A 20,965-nucleotide genomic window follows, 5' to 3' on the forward strand; every position below is an offset into this window, starting at 1 on the left:
CTGGGACAAATGAATTGGGAATTTTGGCAGCATTCAAAACAACTTCCTTCCACTTCTGGTTTTGTTTTCATCATTTTTTGAAATCTCTATGGCCCCAGAAGATGTTCCAAGATTAAAATTTAAACCAACCAGTTGTCTTCTCCATAACTATTGACGGTTCCAGTTCCAGTAGATTACTCACTGCCAGATAATTCCTCTTGTTGGGTTTATTTCACAGTGTAAATTGTTAGCTTTTACTTTAACTTGCCATTATGCCATCTATGCCTAATTCTTGGAGCCTGTGACTAAAGCTAGGAGAGTGTATGTGTGTGTCAATAAAGATTTAATCCGAAAGGGGAAAATCTAAAATTTGGAAGTAGTATTGGAATACATGTTTCTTTTGAGTATAACTTTGAGAAGTTTTATAAAATATTGGGTTATATTGGAACAAAATATTTTATTTATTTATTTTATTTACCACTTTTCTCCTGAGTAAGACTTAAAACAGCTTACAATAAGAATTAAACCAATATCTAAAACGATACGGAATGCAAATTTTTTTAAAAAGCATTAAGTTGTACAAACAGATAAAACATCAGCTCGAATACATTAGCAAATAAACAATTAAAAATAACTCTGGCCTCCCCATAGTCCTATAATTCTCTTTCTGAATAACATTTCCTTGTCTTACCTTATCTTGAACTGGAGAAGTGGTTGGTGATAAATTGCCTTTCTGATTTTTTTCCTTCATTGTCAGCACAAAACCTTGTTTAATAAAAATTTGGCTTGAAGGAAATTTTAATTAATTACAGGTTCAGTAAATCCTGACTAGGACTTTGCTGTGCTGTGTCTACAATGAATGGCCTTCATGTGTCTATGTTTTTACTCTTGTTCTCTCTGCTGCCTGACAATGTGATTTATGGCTGCTGTTTTCCACCACTACACCATTTGCCCTCTAGGAGGGATTGGTCTCTTGAGCCTCCATAATAACAGAAGCACTTCACAAAACATCTTTTAATGACAGCATTTGTAGCAGCCTTCTGTAAGTTAGGCTAATTGCAGACATACCCTATTAATTGCAAAATCTAGGAGAGGTCACATATTGTATAAGCTTTTAATTTGAAATCGCCTGAGATTATTTGTCCTAAGTGTCTGAATAAAAATGCCTAGAATATTTTGCAGTAAACAACTGCTAGAAATAAAGATGCAAGACATGCATGTTGAAAAAAATGCATATGCTCTACTGCCTGGGAATTGTTGTTTCTGTTCAACATCTGTGTTAGTTTAAACATGCTATGCAAGTAGAAGTCATAATTATATAGTCATCTAGAGTTGACACTTAGAAAAGAAACAGAAAAAATGGGGGGAAATATTCCCCCCAGCATGTTTCTTACCTTATGGTTTTTGTGGGCTTTCAGGTTCTTTTAGCAAAATTAATTCAGGAGTGTTTGCTATTGCTTCACCTGAGGCTGTGAGCAAGTGTCTTTCCCAAGATCACAAAGTGGATTTTCAGGGCTGAGCAAGGATTCAGACTGCTCTCCTGGAGGCCTGGTCCAACACTCTAATCTTTATACCATACTGGCTTTCCCCCTAGTGACAAATTATGAACTTGAAAAAATAAGGGGGAAAAATCTGAAATATTTTTCATGTAGAATAAATGAAAGCTTTTACCAGTATAATACCAGAAACTTTGAAATGCAAAAAAAGTTATATGCAAAGCAGATTATAAGATTAAAACTCGACAATTCCTTAGCCTGATAAAAACATATAAAACATGCAAATATTTTTCATTTTTTTTTATTATTACTACTACTACTATCCCGCTGGGATGGATGAAAGGAAGGAAGGAAGAAAGGTTTGAAGGGAAAGTGAAAGAGGGAGAGAAGAAGGAAGGAAAGAGAAGGAAGGAAGGAGAGGATGGTGAGAGAGAGGAGGGCCTGAGAAAAGAGCCCGAGAGTCCACTTCTGGTCACCGGGCCCGGGTTTGCCCATACCTGGTCTAGCCTTTTCCATCATTCTAGCCACTATAGTGGAGTAACTTATAATTCACATAGATGCAGGAATAATACTGTATCCTCATATACCAGATACACACTGTAGAGATAGCACTCAAGTTCCTAGTTTGTTCATTATAAGACAACACTGAATGAGCAACAAGTCATTCTCTCCCTGTTTTCTCTCATTATTTTATTGTCGAGAGTAGTCAAAATTTCTGCACTATAGGTGCACTGTGCCAGCCCAGGGGGAGGAAAAAATAGCCGTGGTGGCAATGCAGGAATGGAAACTCTGGCTGTTTGAGGTTGATAGACTTTTCTCTACCACCACGCAGGTTTGGAAACCATTAACATAGTGCCCCAATAGGACTTTGGCCCTTTCATTAAAGCAGTGGTCTGGGATCTGGAGAAGAAAGAGCAAGAGAAGGTAACAGTACAGCCAACCAAGTAACTGTAACACAGCAGCCTTATCCTGCTGCTGTGGAACAGTCACGTGAGTCCCACACTGATGCTCAACCATCTCTGATGGTTTCAGTGATCTGTGAGACTATACAGTGTTTTCTTGGCCCACTATACAGGGTTTATTCTTGCTTATGAAATTTATTCTTTTGTGGCACTTTTATTTTAGTCATACCTTTTACTCATTTTGTAGATTGCAGATTTTTTTTCATTGCAATTGCCATTGTCACTCATAGTAGTAGTGGTGCTATTGAAATTAATTGTACTTGTATTTTACTACATACTGTGTTACTACATTCAGAATGTTACCTATTTGATTTTCACTATATCAATACTTTCTAGGTGAAGCTGATTCGGGAGATTGCAGCATGTAATGGCATTTTGATAACCTCCTATTCATATGTTCGTTTACTACAAGATAGCATCCACAGCTACAACTGGCATTATGTAATTCTGGATGAAGGACACAAAATTCGGAATCCAAATGCTGCAGTTACACTTGCTTGCAAACAGGTATGATCTTTAAAAAAATGTCAGTCTTTTTGTTGGGTTTAAATAAATGCTTAATTCTCTTTAAATTGGTTTCCTGAATCAATCTGATTCAATCCCTAAAAAATAAATGTGATTATATATTTTCAAAATCAACAACAATTTTCAGATTTTTGTGCATTTCTAAGTTAATCTGAGTTTATAGTGGAATATAAACTTCATAATGACGACTTCTTGTTTTATTTTGACTAGTATGTGTTTTTAAAGCACTAAAGTTAAATGAATATACTTAGGAATATGCATATGAATGTTTTAAATAAGATGGGAAAATAAAGTGCAGATGACCAAAGAAAACTGTTGCACATGCATACTCTCCCCCCCCCCCCCAAAAAAAAACCCTCAAGAGCTATGTCAGGTTCATTGAAGGGAAAATATCTGCCTAACAAGTGTAAAGCAGGTTTAAACAAGTTTAAGCAAGATACAAGTTTAAGCAAGTATTAGTTCGAGTATAATATAAAATATAAAATTCCTCCTACAGAGAAAAAAGGAGGCGCAAACAAAAGGAGAATCTATATATATGGTATCCTATAATTCCGTTCTAAGTTTGTAGCAGTACAGTCGGGATGGTGAAAGGGACCTGCCATCACACATGACCCCCTAGTCTATATTTGCAGCCCTCAGATTCTCAAGACATTCATACACTGTTCTTTTTATGCCAGAGGTTGAAACGTCTCCTTGTAGGTTTTGGGAATAGTGATTTTTTTAAAAATAGATTCAAAGGGTCTGGCCAGTTTTCTGCCTGAAAAGTCATTAAGCTGCAAAGACTACTAATAAAAAAATAAGCAACTACCCCTATATGTAGCAAAATCTTCTAAACTAAATTTCCTGTACAGGCAGTCCCCAAGTTATGAACAAGATAGGTTCTGTAAGCTTGTTCTTAAGTTGAATTCGTATGTACGTCAGAACAAGGTGTCTCCACTGAAGCTTTCTCACCAATCCTTGTTTCCACAACAAGCCAATTTTGTCAAAATCCAATTATCACAGAGACAGAAAGTGAGGTGAAATCTTCTGAAAAGGGCCACAGACAGCAAAACAAACACCACAGGGGAGTTAACGCTTCCCTATGTTATCCCAAGCTTATACACACACACACACACACATATATGGCTGGATTTAAATGTTTAAAAATGTACTTTTCTCCATGATAACTCCGCTGTGCTTTTGACTAGACAATTCCTCTGATAACTTGGCCCCAGCTAGGATCCTGAACTTTACTATTGTCCAGTACTTAAAGTTATAATGCTCTTATATTGCCCCCTGTCTTTGCTATTGCTAACTGACTTACGCACTTTAGCAATCAGTCCTATCCTTACAACTGATTTGCACCAGCCACCCACCCATGCCCAGAAACTAATCATTATTGTAGATCTATTGGTTGCTGGTTGATGTCTGCTTTTATATTATTATTGTTGTTTTATTTTGTCTATGTTGCTGTTGATATATGTTAATGTGTTTTATTTTAACTATGGTGAGGCTCGGCCCCCATGTAAGCTGCCCTGAGTCCCCATGGGAAGATGGAGGCGGGGTACAAAAATAAAGTTATTATTATTATTATAATATTATAATTCTTCCAGGAGTGAATTTCCCTTCCTAGGGGTAGAGTTCTGTCACTTCCTGTTGTCTCACCTCAATTCTTAACTGTGAGTCATTTGTAAGTCAGATGTTTGTAACTCGGAGACTGCCTGTAAAGATTGGGACATCTTTGTTCCTATATTCTATTAAAAGAGTAGCCCTTTTTAGGAAATTTAATTTTGGAGGCATGTAGCTGTTGCGGGATGTAGCTCATTGTATAATTTTGAGTCAGTTTCCCTTTTCCTCAGGCTTAAAGTTCATCCAGTGGCAGTGTGTTTCACGGGTTTTTGCTTCTGTACTAAATAATACAAAATGAGAGCTGAGTTACAACAAAATTTAAAGAATGGTTTAATTTCTTATACTGCAGTGCATTCTAAATTGGATATTTTTTTCATCTTGCTTCTAAGGTTACGTTACATATAGTTAAAATTCAGTGTTGGAATTGCACAAATTATCAGTATTTTACCACAGCATGGACATTCTTGTCTTTCTCTTGTAGTTTTCCACTCCTCATCGAATCATCTTGTCTGGATCGCCTATACAAAACAACCTAAAGGAGCTGTGGTCCCTCTTTGATTTTGTATTTCCAGGAAAACTGGGGACGCTTCCTGTCTTCATGGAACAATTCTCTGTTCCAATCACCATGGGAGGGTACTCTAATGCTTCTCCAGTTCAGGTAAAGTTCAGGTCAAAGTATATGCTTTCTACGTATTCCTCTGAAATCTCGGTTGTACATTTAGTGTTCATATGCTAATGAAGGTGATGCACTAAGGTGGCAAAGTATACTGTGTAGCTTCCCAAGATCTGCATAGTCCTCACAACCAATTTTAACCCAGAAGTCATTTTTGAATTTAAAAATAATTTCCCTACAGTTTGTTTCATGTCTTTCAGTCCTTGTTTAAAACCACAAATTACTGGCTGACTCTATTTTTTTTTTTTTTTGAAGAAGGTGCTTTTAAACTTCAGTGTGTAGATATGCTGTGCAAACACAACGAGAAATGACAAAAATCTGGGAGATGTTTGTCATAATCTTACAAATCATATATTTTTAGGGGGAAAATTGAGGGTTTTATGAAATACGTTGTGTCCTCATAGATTTAATTATTACAATATGTGTATGTGGTCTGTATCTCTTTATAATTGTTTGGATTAGTGTCTGGTTTGCTAGTAAAAGTGAATTACTGTGTTAGAAAATGGTGCATGTCTAAAAAGTGTGTCACCAATATGAAATGTTTGGAAAGCTCTGATGTAGGGGAATCAAAGGACCAAGGAAGCAATCAAAGATTATTTATACTATGTAACTCCAGCCAAATCCTCTCTGTGTGTATGCATGGATAGATAGATAGCTAGCTTTGGATAGCATAGGGAAAGGTTCACACTTTTCTGTGTTTGTTTTATTGTCTGTGTCCCTGTTCAGACTATCTCGCCTCACTTTCTGTCTGTGGGATAATTGGATTTTGGAAAAAAAAATCTTGTTGTAGAAATAGGGATTGGTGATAAAAATGAGGCCCTTTTTCCCTATGCTAACGCTTCCAGGAGTGAATTTCCCTTCCTAGGGTTGGATTTCTCTCACTTCCTGTTGTCTCACCCCCATTCTTAACTATGAGTTGTTTGTAAGTTGGATGTTTGTAAATTGGGGACTGCCTGTGCCTTCTATGCTGAGCTCTTTACAGAAACAATGGGATAAAAATGTGAGGATACAAATAATAAAAATTTAATGTTTTCTTCTTAAGGTGAAAACTGCATACAAGTGTGCTTGTATTTTACGGGATACTATTAACCCCTATCTGCTGCGGAGAATGAAGGCAAATGTTAAAATGAGTCTGTCATTACCAGATAAAAATGAGCAGGTATTACTTAGTTTTACAGTTTGTCTGTTCTGCATCTTGATGTCTCTCTGAGGGAGGCTGTGTATATCAGGAAGTGCACTGAGCTGCATTTAACTATCCATCTTTCTGTTTATCTGTTGTTCTATCTCCCTGTTCCTCTGCCTGTTTTCCTTCCTTCTTTTGTCCAGAAATGAAATTTAATGCAACTTGCAAAGTTCAAACAAATATAACATAGTTAACAGATAAAAGTATCCTCCCAATAGTAGACTTCAGGGTAATGAGGAAAGTACAGTCACCATAAACTCGTTATTGATGGTGTCGGTATTGAAATATAATAATTAAAATCAAAGAAAGACAAGCTTAACTTAAATGTAACACATTGTGCTGTTTTGTAAAAATAGAATTATTTATTGGAATTTTTTTGTTGGTTGCTTGCGAGTTCTGGATGCTTGAGTTTTGCTTAACTTAAGAGTCTGCTGCATATTCATCATTAATGAAATAGATGTGTTCCTGAGCATGACTTCTTTAACTGAAACTCTGGTGCAAGAGCCAGAAAAAGCATAGAATAAAAGGGGATAGGTTCCTACACGACAAAAACGAAGAGACATTCAACATGTTCCAACACTCAATATGTTCAAAACTAGCAATATGCACATGTAAAATGAAACAATCAGCTCAGCTAAGTCATGAATAAATACTGTAAATGAAAAGTATTTGAACCTTCTAGAAACCATTTGGGGGTTTCTTCGAAAATCCTCCAGGGATAACTTGTTTTAACAAATCTTCATCTTTCTTATAAGTTCCATTTTGGTGGGCAAATTTGTAGAACTATGCTCACTTAATATGTCAGGGGTTGCTGGTAATACAGACTTACCTGGTTTTCCTTTTTCTCTGTTTTGCTGTTTGTTCATCCTCAGTAGAGGACTCTGATAGATAGATCTGTTTATTGATTAGTTCACTGACCATATCAACAATAAAAGACACAAAAAAGAATAAACAAATAGACAAACGCTAATCACTATCGTAAAACTACACGTATTAGTTAACTAAAATAAATTAAAACACAATAAAACTTGATTAAATAATAAGTTTGGTAAAATAGGATTAAATTACAAGGTGAAAGCAGGGAAAATAAAAGAATCAGTTAGAGAATTTAGATAAGTTCATAGCCATGACAAGGGACCCCATTTTGTGAGATAAAGTGGTCTCTCCGGTGGACGGCTTTTATAATGTATAGATTCTCACCAGAAATAAAATAAAACAATTTGGCAGTTCCCAGTTGATTGTTCTAACCAAAAGCAGTTATAAATATTGGGATCACACCTTGGTATATAGACAACAATTAACCAAAATATTCACAATGTCCCCTGTGGCTGGTGATTCTGGAAGCAGCTGCTGTTTACGTTGCCTGTTGCAGGCAGGCGTATAGAGCTATACAAATGCTGGTAAAAAAGACACCCAGATTAACAAAGAACAAACAGAAAAAATGGGAGGGTGGGCTTGGGGCACAAAAAGGAGCTTCTTTGTCAGCACCTTTGTTAACTGAGGTATGCCTATATTGTGATACGTATGGTATTGTTTACAGTTATGTTCAATTATTTTGTTGCTTAAGTGTAAAATTTGCATTCTCTTTCTTTAGGTACTTTTTTGTCGTTTGACAGATGAGCAGCATCAAGTTTATAAAAGTTTTATTGATTCCAAGGAAGTTTATCAGATTCTCAATGGAGAAATGCAGGTCAGTCTTTTGCACCCTGTGACTTGAAAGGCCCTGGCAGCACCAAAAGATCAGAGGTTTGGAGACATTTGCCTCTTTAGATGCCCAGAGTAAGATGAAAGGAATACTGAAGGCCTCTATTAAATCCCATGGAATTCAGAATGTGGCTAGTGATCTTGAAAACAGCCACAACTGAGACAATAATATGCAAAGGAGATAAAGGAATTTAAAAAGTTATTCCTTAGATAATGCAGCAAAGAAACAAAGTAATGTATAGTAAATAAGCAGAAACAAAATGCACATGACAAAAATGTCATAAAAGCAACCCTTATTTATCCAGGCCAAAAGTGGACAAAAGGAGAAACAAAGAATACAGATTCTTAACTGTAAGATGGCGAACAGAAGTTTTAAAAACAACTGATTTGAATGCACAGTGAATAAATGCTTTCTACCCCCTTTAGTTTTATAATTATATTTTATTATATAATTCCAACATGTTGTCATGACTTTTATTGAAGGAGAAAAAAGTGGGCTACTGAAAACGTATTTCCCCACAATTGGTGTTTTTTAAATTGTGGTGTGTTATAAGTGAAGTATAATATTTGAAAGGATTGATGGAAAAAAAATTTGCTGTGTCTTTTGTGTAGATTTTCTCTGGATTGATTGCCCTGAGAAAAATTTGCAATCATCCAGACCTCTTCTCTGGTGGCCCTAAGATTTTGAAGGGTGTACCTGATGAAGAGTTAAACGAAGAAGATCATTTCGGATTCTGGAAGCGTTCTGGGAAAATGATTGTTGTAGAGTCTCTGCTAAAAATATGGTCCAAGCAAGGACACAGAGTGCTTCTTTTTACTCAGTCTAGGCAGGTAAGTGCATCTAACATACATTTGGTATGTACTGCGGCCTTCCAAAGCAGATTAGATTCCAGTTTGAAATAATTTAATCCTTTGAAGTCATCCAAATGATATGGCAGTCTATCCTTGATGTCTGCTTCTGATCAGCATGCTGCTGTGTGTATATATATTTGTATATATATTTGTATTACTCTTAAACAATTGCTCTGGTAAAAGGATTCCTTTCCTTGGTTCAAGACATTTCCAGTGTGTGGCAACACTAACACCTTTTTTTTCTTGGCAAGAAATGGACATATTTTTCATGTTTTTAGAAATATGTGTGGAGTTTAAGCAAAAGCAAATAGTTAGATTTTTTGAAAGTTAGAAAATCACTTAAAACATTGACTGCTCACGATACGATTGACTATGCCTCCCCTTGTCCTATAGTGGCCTACAACTGCCAACACCACTACTGTTCTTGATCTCCCTGCCACCCTTTTCCTCTGCTTTGGGTGGGTTCTGCTTCCGCCACTGCCATTACCAGCTGTGCGACATGTTTAAGATGCCTATTAAAATTGCTGGTTGTTTATAGCATGATTGTGTGTTCCATTTCAGAATTATAGTATTTTAGACTGTTTAATTCTGGGGGTTCTTTTAAATTTGAAATGTTTCAGTTTGATAGGATTTGGGTATTTTACTGTGTGTTTTAGATTTCCAGTTCTGTATTGTACTTTGAAAATACACACCTGTATCACTGGTATTATTGGATATGGTGAACCATCTGTAATAAATTATAAATATTGAAAGTAAGTATTTTAATTTGATGCCTCTTCAAAATAATCTGTTCTCACTCCACTTGCCCCCTTCCTGCAGATGCTTCACATCATTGAAGCATTTCTGAAGCAAAGAAGTTATTCCTACGTCAAAATGGATGGTACTACAACAGTTGCATCAAGGCAGCCCCTTATCTCAAGGTTCAATGAGGTGAGAACTTGTGATTAAGTCCAAGCTTTTGGAGCCTCATTTAAGAATCATGGTTTTGTTTTGAATTTTGCTGTATGATTTTTTAAGGATTGACTCAAACTATTAACAAACATTTAGTGTTGTGGAAAAATTTACTGGGTAAAACATTGGAGATCTACTTCAGATGAGAATTTTAGAGGGAAGCATTTCCTCTGAATAACAAAATTTTCACAATGTCATAATTCATGTGTTAAATCTTAGTCTTAGATCAGTGGTTCTCAACCTGTGGGTCCCCATGTGTTTTGGCCTAGAATTCCCAGAAATCTTAGATGAGGACTCCTCGACCTCCTCTTTCTCAGTGTTCAGCTCTTCACCTGAGCTGAGGATAGTCGAGCTCAAAACCTCACCCCACCCCCCATCTGACAGCCTGATTTTCCAAGATATACCTCCTACAGCCCCTTTTCAATTGTTGTCCTACCTGCTTCCGGTCCTGAAGTCATCTTGGAGCCCCCCATGTCCCATTCCATCAACAAGTTCAATATGTATGCAGACATGGATTTCCATCTGAGAGAGTTGGATTCTTTTCTTTGAGGTTGGAGAACCAAATGCGGGGACTTTGCTGTTCATGACCAGTGGTCATTGACAGAGTCCCAGAAGCATATCAACTTCTTGGAACTGTTTAAAATATTCAAGACATTTTGAGATGGAGATCACTGGAACCATTGTACAAATTGAACGAGACAACTCAACAACTATGTAGCTGTGTGGTATTTTTTTCCAGCTTCGGGCACAGAACAACAGTGACTATAGAATGGAATGGCTTTTAAACAACCTGAGGAGACAGAGACATAGGTGTTTGTTGGCTTTGCTATGAGTCTGCTCCAGATGTAGAAGCAGTTGAGAGTCATAGACACAAAGAAACAGATAAGCTTGTATTTCAGTGTATGGCACAAACAAGAGAGGAGAGCATAGTGATAAGCTGCTATCTCTCAAAAGTCAGCAACAGGTCAAGGAAGTAATTATAATTATTGTTTTGTGCAAGATTTTAGAAATATTTTAGTTTTGTCACATCAGGAAAGTGGGGTCTTCAGACAGGTGAAACCAGAGGTTCAAACGGGAATTCAAGAACACAATCTTTGAATGAAGTCGTCCTGAGCTCAGGGGATTACAGGTGGAATATTGCTGGTACTAGTAATACACAATTTGCACCCTAAACAAAATATGCAGGAGGATCAGGTGAACACCTTCTGTTGTAGGAACCTTCTTGTTTATTTGCCACTGGAATACTGCTTCAGACATAGACATTTCCACAGGTGCTATCCTTTCACATCTTTTCAGAACTCTACTTTGCAGTCAATTGCAAGTTTATATTGAGATCTCTGCTGAAATCTCTATTTGGATTTCATCAGATGAATCATTTGGGTAAAGTCCAGCAAAAGTGAGTGGCCCTTTTTGATTTTATTTTTAGACTGCTTTTGTTTTTTATTTCACACTGGTCTGCTGAATAAACAAGCCATGATTTTTTTGTGGTTCTGGGTTTAAAAATCAAAGCAACCTGAAGTTTAAATGAAGACAAGTGGCTAAACAAAAAAACAAAAGAAAAAACTTGTAGTTCATATTTTTCCTCAATGCTTTCTGCTTATTATATTTTTACAGGATACATCCATATTTGTATTTCTCCTGACTACTCGAGTTGGTGGGCTTGGTGTTAACTTAACAGGTGCAGACAGAGTGATTATTTATGATCCTGACTGGAATCCCAGCACGGATACCCAGGTACATCTTGTGGGAAAGAACTATAAATCTGAGATAGAGCTAATAAGTAATACAATCCAATATTTTCCTTGAGTCAGGCTGGCAGGTAAATAGAATGTTAGAATCATACATTTTCTAGTAGTGGATGATGGTAGTCTGGAATAGGTTACTACTCCTTGCTGCTCTAGTAGTCAAGTCCACCAAATGCCTTTGGAAAATGCAGGAATACACAACTGAAGCATTCCTGAAAGATGCCTGTTCAACCACTATTGGAAGACCTCTAAAAATAGTTTACCATCCATCAAGACAGTTATTCTACTGTTGAACAATAGCAGGAAAACAGGTGAATCTGTTTTCTCATCGTTTGAATCCATTGGTTTCTGTCCTAGTCTCTGGAGTGGCAGAAAACATGCTTGCTCCATCTTCTATATGAAATATTTTAAAATATTTAAAGATGACGCTCACATCTCCGTTCAATCTTCTGTTCTCCAAACAAAAGTTCCTGAAACTCTTAAATTGTTAGTTTTGGACCTGTAAAATGACTTTCTTCAGGGATAAATGTAAAGCGCAGCATGTAGACAAGCAAGATCATGTGCAAAAATATGGAACTTCAGAAAGCAGTACATATGAGAAGGTCCTTCCTGGACCACAACTTTAAATATGAATCAGTAGTATGATGCCGCCACCAAAAAAATCCTTTTTCTCAAGGAAAAGTGGGAAGAAACATTGAGCTTGGACCATTGTGGTATGTTATGGAGCCTTTCACAGCATGCTGATATTACTTCTTAAGAGTCAAAATTTTAAATTATGTTAAAATAATTTTATCTGATCTGATTAGAATGGAAATACCTTGTTTTAGGACTGAGTAGGCAAGGTTCAGTCTAGGAACAACATACAATATTTGTTGTCTCCAGTTTCACTAGACTATTTTTGTTGCCCCCAATGTCACCAGAGCAGTTCATAACAGATAATAGAGGCCCCTGATTTGTTAATTTTTTTTGTTAGTTCGTTAACCTAATTATTCAAAATTGGAATTAATGATTTTCATAAATATCTCATTTTTCAAAACTTGTGGAGGGAGCAAATTTGTTTTTTGCTACTCCAAGGACAGAGATACAGAACAACAGACTCAACCTACAGGCAAAGAGATCCCACTTAAACATTAAGAAAACTTCCTGACAGCAGGAGCTGTTCAACAGTGGAATATAATACCCTGGATTGTGGTGGAATTTCTTTCTCTGAAAGTTTTTAAACAGAGACTGGAAGGCAATCTCTCAGGAGTGCTTTGATGAGATATTCCTGCATGGCAAGGGTTGAATTGGACAGTCCATATGGTCTCTTCCCATACTAAAGTTTTGTGATTTTAAGTTAATTGGATTTTGGAAATTTCTTTTGTTGGGAAGCAGTTTTCAGCAAAAAAAAAAAATGGCATGTTCAGAGGGGATACCTTGCTCATCCTTATATTCCCAATCCATACTGTGGGATCTACAATTGCTTTTTCTATAAAGAAATTGAGTAAGTGACCATGTTTATATATTAAGACAGATTTTCGCCATTCTATTTGCAACACATATCTTTGCACTCTAGGCTCGAGAACGTGCATGGAGAATTGGCCAAACAAAAGAAGTTACTGTGTACAGACTTCTTACTGCAGGTACTATTGAAGAAAAGATTTACCACAGGTAAGTAGAGCAATGATATTCTGATGCACTAGTGTTTTACTAGTTATAGCACACAGGAACAGGGCATAGTTATTACTTTTCTATCTCTCCTTTTCCATTTTGAATCTTAGCACCATGCTTATAAAGTTCTCATGTAGGCTTCTATTCAGATACTAACCCACATATAGGCCTGCTTAGCTTCAACCAAATTACTATATCATCTACTTTCAGACTTTGACATAAAATTAACTTAATTTCTAATTATTATGTAGAAAGGGAAGTTGGGATTCAAGTAGGGGTGTTTGTTTTGTGAAATCAAATGTTAAAGGTTGAAAACACCCAAAAAGAATAAGGAGAAAGGGAAATAGCTTGTTAAAACCCCAGATAACTTTTAGTGTTTGAAAGTGGTAAGTGGGCATAGGTGAGAAGGTACACGATAGGAGATTTGTAAAAACTGTCATCTACAAGGATCCTTGACGGGGGGAAAAAGCTGCCCTTTCCAGATTTCAAGTCACACATATAACTGTCTATCAACAACATGTTCAGGTTTGGGGCTTTAGGTTTTCAGATCCACATGTGAGCCATCTAGCACTATGTAAGGGAAAGCCTTTTCCATTTTTCCTTCTGCACAGGTTTTCTCCCCTGAAGATTAGAGGTTCTTGTTTTAATAGTCCTCCTGTTTTAAGATCTGAGATGCTACAAAAATGCTAGGTCCACTTTTGTGTATATTAACATTGACAGAGCACAAATCCTGGGACTCAGCTTCATCCATTTGGCAGTCCATATAGTATTCCACACACATCAAATGCAAACCCAGTGGGCCAAAGCTGGCCCGCCACATCATTTTATATGGCCTGCAAAGCTTTCAACACCAGGGCAACAGTTACATTTGTACAGCCTTACAGTTACAAACAGCCTTTTGAGAACATTGAAAGCCTCACAGGCCGCATAAAATAACATGGTAGGCAGGATTTGGCATGTAGAACTCGTATTTGACACATGTGGCGTACACTATGAAGGGCTAACAAACATCAGATAGTAGTGGAAAGTTTAATAGTTGCCTGATTATGATGGATAGTATGTAGTTAGGGTAGTTTTATACATCTAAAAAGTTCATGAGTTTTATTTTTTTCTCGTTCTTGAATAAAAAAAATTAAAACCCTAAACCTTATGAGGAATGACTTAGAGAGCTGGGTATGTTTAGCTTGGAAAAAATAGACTGAGAACAAATATTTATACATTTTACTATAAATTACTGTTTTTTCAGACAAATCTTCAAACAGTTTTTAACAAACCGAATATTGAAAGATCCAAAGCAAAGGCGTTTTTTTAAATCCAATGACCTCTATGAACTTTTTAGTTTGAGTAATCCAGATGGAACTCAGGAAACAGAAACCAGTGCTATTTTTGCAGGTATGTCATTGGAGGAGTGGTGACATCTTTATAACAACACGGGGAATAAGAATAACAAATGATTTTGTTATCTGATGTATTTCAGGCACTGGTTCTGATGTTCCAAAACCAAAGAAGCAAACATTGCACAAAGCTGCAAAGCGCTCTAAAGAATACTGTAATTTTGCAGAGCCTACTTCATCCACATGTACCACGTTGCCATATTCCTTATCAGAAAGACAACATGTAAATTCACATCCTATAGAAAGAGACTCAGTTGAAATTACTGGAACAAACCTAGAAACATCCAGTGGGACATCTAATTTACCAAAAGACAATGCCCAGAGTACTGCTGCTGGTACAGATTCATTCAGTATTGGAGAAGAATCAGTCAAGGGATCAGTATCAAGAGTGAAGGGAGGAACTGAGAACATGGGAATAATGAACTCTGGTGAATGTAGTGTAAACTCTGAGAAGCAGCATACTTCAATATATGAGAAAAAAAGACATAGGAAGGAACAAAGTGCTAACGAACAGCTGGATAACAATTACAACAAGCATACTTCAAAAAGAAAGCATCATGAAACCACTTCAAGAAAATCTAAACGTTCCCGAGGTGCCAAGTTTGAAGGTGAGCGAATTCCTCACTTGGTGAAGCAGAAAAGGTACAGAAAGGAAGAAAACGAGGAGACGAACGATCTGGAGAAAAATGATGACTATGTTTTGGAGAAGCTTTTCAAAAAATCAGGTACCTTCTTATTCCATCATTTTATAAAAGGTAGAAAGCTTGAGATGGGTTCTGAAAATAAATTGAAGTTAATTTTTCCATGTATGTAATTTCTAACTCAAAGCCTGCAGCCAGAATATTTGAATATATATTTTTTTGTATTATTGATTCAGGATTTTTGGCACATGCTGACTCCTGGATAACTGAAATCTATATAAATAAAAATGTAATGTTCATTTGTGGGATTAACATAACTCAAAACCCACTGGAAGAATTGACACCAAATTTGGACACAATACACGTATTAGGCCAACAAGTGACCATCACTCATAAAACACTGAAAAACAGAAGATACTTAAAAAGCCAAAAAAAATTACATTACAATGCATGCACAAAACCACACATATATACACATATACACAAATATATATAAACACACAAAGCACATATACACAGACTGGGCCACAGCAACACGTGACAGAGGACGGCTAGTTGTGGATAATAGCAAACAGTATATTTTGATTATTCTTGGATGAGCCTTGATGTCCAGATCATCATTTTGTCTCACTTCCCAATTTGAGGACACAGACCAGGAAGGGAGAAAAGGATAACAGAAGTAATTAAATTTGCAGATGGTGCCGCCAGGAAATACTTTACTTCCTGAACCATGGTCTGTGCTCTAATGATGTTGCACTTCTGGCAAGGGATTGGCTTTCACCTCCCAGAGGGTGGCAGGATTTTGTCAAGAATTTCTCAAATCTGATCAAGGGGGGTTTAAACTTAGGTATCTGTGGGAGGCAGCCAGTATTCGGATGGGCAAGAGTTCACCAGGAGATAATACTCCAGCAGTCCTAGAGGGAACTGGCCAAAAAGTAAAAGAACTTAATTAAGTAGCCGTAGGGATGGCCCATGATATTTGGTGTCTCTACACAAATGGATCAAGCAATAGAACTAGCAGTTGGATTTAGGCCATAAAATGAGTCGAATATGCCTTTTCCAACATTCTTGGAACTAGCAATGTTTTGGATTTCAGATTATTTTGGAAAACTTTATTTGCATGTTGATATGTACTTTGTACATATAATATGAGGAATCCTTGGTGGCACAGCATGTTAAACCACTGAGCTGCTGAACTTGCTAAAGGAAAGGTTGGTGGTTCAAATGTGGGGAGCAGGGTGAGCTCCCGCTGTTAGACCCAGCTTCTGCCAACCTATCAGTTTGAAAACATGCAAATGTGAGTAGACCTATAGGTACCACTTCTAACGGCGCTCCATGCAGTCATGCCAGCACATGACCTTGGAGGTGTCTATGGACAACACCTGCTCTTCGGCTTAGAAATGGAGATGAGCACCACCCCCCAGAGCTGGACACAACTAGTCTTAATGTCAGGGAAAACCTTTAGCTTTTTTTACATGTAATCTGAAGGTAATTTTATACAACTTTTGGAATACTTTTGCACGTAAAACAAAGTTTGTGTACCATCAGAAAGAAAGCTGTCACTATCTAAACCATGCATGTAAGCAATTTTGAATGTTGACGTCTGTTTGATTCTCAAATTCTAGGGAAATAGTACTCAGCATGACTTTAACACTTGCTAGACTAGGTGATGTGTTATATAGTTTAAAATCTAAATAAAATAAAATAGATATATCCCATATTCAATAGAATATCAGTTCCTAGGGGTGGCAACTGTGATACTTTAACTTGTAGACAATATCAGAGTAAAATATCATTGCTTATTCCCTGTTGTTTTGATTGATGTGTTGTTGGGCTTGGTCTCATGTAAGCCACTCCGAGTCCCTTGGGGAGATGGTGGTGGGGTATAAATAAAGTTGTTATTATTATTATTATTATTATTATTAATAATAATAATAATAAAAAGACTGCATGCATAGTTTCCACAACTGATGTTATTTTAGATATTTTAAAAATGAAATGTGTGTCTTTGCTGCCTATTAATCCTCAACCTACCTCATCAGGAATACACAGTGTAATGAAACATGATGTCATTATGGAAGCCTCCAGTCCAGATTATGTACTAATGGAAACAGAAGCCAATCGGGTTGCTCAAGATGCCCTTAGAGCCTTAAGGATCTCTCGGCAGCAATACCAAGGTGTTACTTCAAGTACTCCTACATGGACTGGGAATGGTGGCATGCCTGGCTTGACAAAGTAAGCTCATGAACTCAAGAACAGAAGGAATCATAGAATGTAATGAGACCAAAAGGGCCATCCAGTCCAGGAATACATATTCATATTTTTAGTCATATCATATCTAGAGAGGAAAATAACGAACAGATTACAGAAAAGTACTTCTTGCTCTACAGTTACCACACCTCTAATCTTACAGTTTCCCAAAGAGCAGCATCAACTTAGCCAATGCTTTACATGTAAAATTTGCAGTGTGCCTAATGCTGTCCTGAACTCTTGAAGGAGATAATGAGCAAGAGCTCTAGCGAGCCTTGGCTATTTGTATTTCTGATTTATAGGCAGTTTTAAAACTCAGTCAAGTTGCATTTTCACATTTATCTCTTCATGCTTGTAACCACTGTTTCCAGAGCTTGAAAAACACTCATCTTCCCAATGTGTTTTATTACCCAGTGTTTTGAGTAGGCTCTGGACTGGACCTATTAATATAAGGCTGAACAAACTCCTACTCACAGACTCCCCTATTAAGCCCATCCCTAGAATAGCAATAAGGTAAAAACTCATTAGAATAGGAATATTCTTCCACAAAAGCTCATGCAAAAAAAGAAGAAAAGAAAAACCTATTCTCCTCCCTCTCTTGCCCCTTTTTCTTCCTTACTGCCCAGGCAGCTGGGGAGAGAAATGATAACCTTCCATGTGCTCTGTCCCATTTTCTTGACTATTGTCCATCATGTTGTAGTTTGTTCTAAGGAAAAGGGCCTCCTACACACTTGGGACCTTTTAAAAGCCTACTGGAATCACTACACTAGATTGTGTGTGAATCGAAAATGGTGGGGACATGGAGTGAGATGGCAAAGAGGAGGAAAGGAGACAGACCCAAGTATTTAAATAACAATATTAATTATATCTACAGAATCATAGAGTTGGAAGGGACCATATGGGCCATCTAGTTCAACCCCTTGCCATGCAGGAAAAGCACAAAGTACCCCTGATAGATGGCCATCCAGCCTCTGTTTAAAAGCTTCTAAGGAAGGGGCTTCCACCACACTCTGAGGCAATGAGTTCCACTGTTGAACAACTCTTACAGTCAGGAAGATCTTCCTAATGATCAATTGGAATTTGTAACCCATTACTCCTAGTCCTAGTTTAAAGGGCAGCAGAAAACAAGCCTGCTCCCTCTTCCTTATAACATCCTTTCAAATATTTATACATGGCTATCATGTCTTTTCTGCACCTTATCTTCTGCACCACTGTCCATTTTTAACTTTGGCCTCATCTACTGCTGGTATGCTGCTCTTATAATCAAAGTGATTTGCCAGCTATGAATTGATGGTGTGAATTTGAGAAGAATATGTTTCTAATTCTTTTGCGGTTTTTTTCCCCAGAAAAAGGTTTGGGCAGAAAAGGAAACTAAATTTGGTAACACCATCCCCAACGTCTCCATCTGCAGCAAAGAAGTGCAAGGTAAAACACAGCAAGAAACATTTCTCTTCATTCTAAATTTGAAAGGTTCAAGCAGAGATGATCATCTTGTTAACCCCTTGCTCTCTAGCAGTATAATATTTACACGAACATAGATACCATTATCACAAATGGGTCGGAGACTGATTTTGCCTTCAGATCCAATAAAAATTGACAGCATAAACAAAAAACTATTTTACTTCATTCAAATCATGTATTGAAGATAAAAAAAATCTAGAAAAATGTGTTAAGGGGAACATTTCCAAAATAGAAGTTTAGAAATGACTGCCATTTTATAATGAAATAGTTTGACAACTATGTCAAAGTTAGTGCTGTCATGTATACCTAAACAGACTTCTGTTTTCACTTCCAGTAATAATGGATTTCCACTAACAGAAAACAGTTTGATTAATAACTTCCAAGAAAAAAATAAAATGTACTTCATTGTGCTGGAAGTAATTTTAAAAACATCTCTTACATTTCCCCTTTATTATATTTTAGTATATATATTTGGGGGGTGGGGATGTTCTTGAAGCATCTGAAGAAAATTTATTTTATTTAAAATATGTATATTGTCTTTTATTCAGATAGCATATATAGAAGTAAGGTGTGTTTTTTTATAACATCAGAATTATTTTGCAAAATTTTGTAATATAATTCCATTTTGGTTACCTCACTTCTCAATGAAAATGGTGTGAAGAAGGGCTGCTGAATTGCAGCAGCAGAGGCAGTGTTTGTTACTACAGATTTTTGAATTTGTTAATCTACATGCAGATACACATTACACTTGTTCAGTGTTTTATTTGGTACAACATGTACATAAAATGTGATACTTTCCAATTATGAGATTAGTGTGTGTATATAAACCAATACATTGACTGTTACCCCAAACTTTCCCTAAATGTTTCTAATGTGCAATATTTAAGGCTCTCATCAGATAAACCTCATCAGATAAACCACTGCTTTAATAGCTATTTTGGAAACATTTCTTTAGATTTTTGATATGTTCTAAATATGGATAAAATAAACTATGATTAAAATAGTGTAAAATGGAGCCCCCACTGGCACAGCGGGTTAAATCGCTGAGCTGCTAAACTTGCTGATGGAAAAGTCGGTGGTTCAAATCTGAGGAGTGGGGTGAGCTCCCGCTGTTAGCCCCAGATTCTGCCAACCTAGCAGTTTGAAAACATGCAAATGTGAGTAGATCAATAGGTACTGCTCCGGCGGGTCACATGAACTTGCCAGCTCTTCAGCTTAGAAATGGAGATGAGCACCACCCCTCAGAGTCAGACACGACTAAACTTAATGTCAAGGGGAAAATGTTTACCTTTTAAAATAGTGTAATAGATTGAGCGTAGAACTATGACTTCAGAGATAGTGGTTTGAATCTGCTCGGCCATGGAAATCTGCTAGGTGATCTTGCGTAAATCACATTCCCAGCCTCAGAAAAGGTGGAGGCAAATTAATAATAACAACAACAACAACAAATTTGTACCCCACTTTTCTACCAGGACTGAGATCCAAAGCTGTTCACAACATTAAAAACAATACAAATTTAAAACTTTAATTTAATTTTTAAATTAAATTTAAAGTTACCATTATTAAAACAATTCTGAAAACAAGGAAATATTTGTGATGGGCTCACCTTAGGATTGCCATGATTTAATTAAAAATTTCCATTATTAAAACAATTCTGAAAACAAAGAAATATTTGTGATAGGCTCGACTTAGGATTGCCATGAGTTATGCCTTAAATTGATGACTTGAAGGTATATAGCAACAAAAATTGATGTCACCTACATTTTCACTAGCTTTCTTCATTTTGGCCATTGAATTGTGACATGATAGGGACAATTGCTGTGTTTCATTTTCCACTAAGTGATTCCTTGACTAAGACATAGTTGAATTCTGGCCTTTGAGACTTTTCCAT

The 20,965-nt window shown here is 36.8% G+C and overlaps 1 protein-coding gene across 1 annotated transcript in view; it reads left to right on the top strand.

Annotated features, from left to right (window-relative positions):
* Positions 1–20,965, top strand: part of ERCC6 (ERCC excision repair 6, chromatin remodeling factor) — a 47,882-nt gene that overhangs the window by 25,886 nt on the left and 1,031 nt on the right. The window contains exons 9-20 of the mRNA XM_060769324.2: positions 2,774–2,944; positions 5,052–5,228; positions 6,286–6,402; positions 8,021–8,116; positions 8,743–8,961; positions 9,802–9,912; positions 11,548–11,667; positions 13,234–13,328; positions 14,575–14,720; positions 14,806–15,447; positions 17,406–17,598; positions 18,960–19,038. Of these exons, the coding sequence (XP_060625307.2) occupies positions 2,774–2,944; positions 5,052–5,228; positions 6,286–6,402; positions 8,021–8,116; positions 8,743–8,961; positions 9,802–9,912; positions 11,548–11,667; positions 13,234–13,328; positions 14,575–14,720; positions 14,806–15,447; positions 17,406–17,598; positions 18,960–19,038 (2,166 nt within the window). The remainder of the gene's footprint in view (positions 1–2,773; positions 2,945–5,051; positions 5,229–6,285; positions 6,403–8,020; positions 8,117–8,742; positions 8,962–9,801; positions 9,913–11,547; positions 11,668–13,233; positions 13,329–14,574; positions 14,721–14,805; positions 15,448–17,405; positions 17,599–18,959; positions 19,039–20,965) is intronic.

The sequence above is a fragment of the Anolis sagrei genome, chromosome 3 (genome assembly GCF_037176765.1).
Source record: "Anolis sagrei isolate rAnoSag1 chromosome 3, rAnoSag1.mat, whole genome shotgun sequence".
NCBI lineage: Eukaryota > Metazoa > Chordata > Lepidosauria > Squamata > Dactyloidae > Anolis > Anolis sagrei.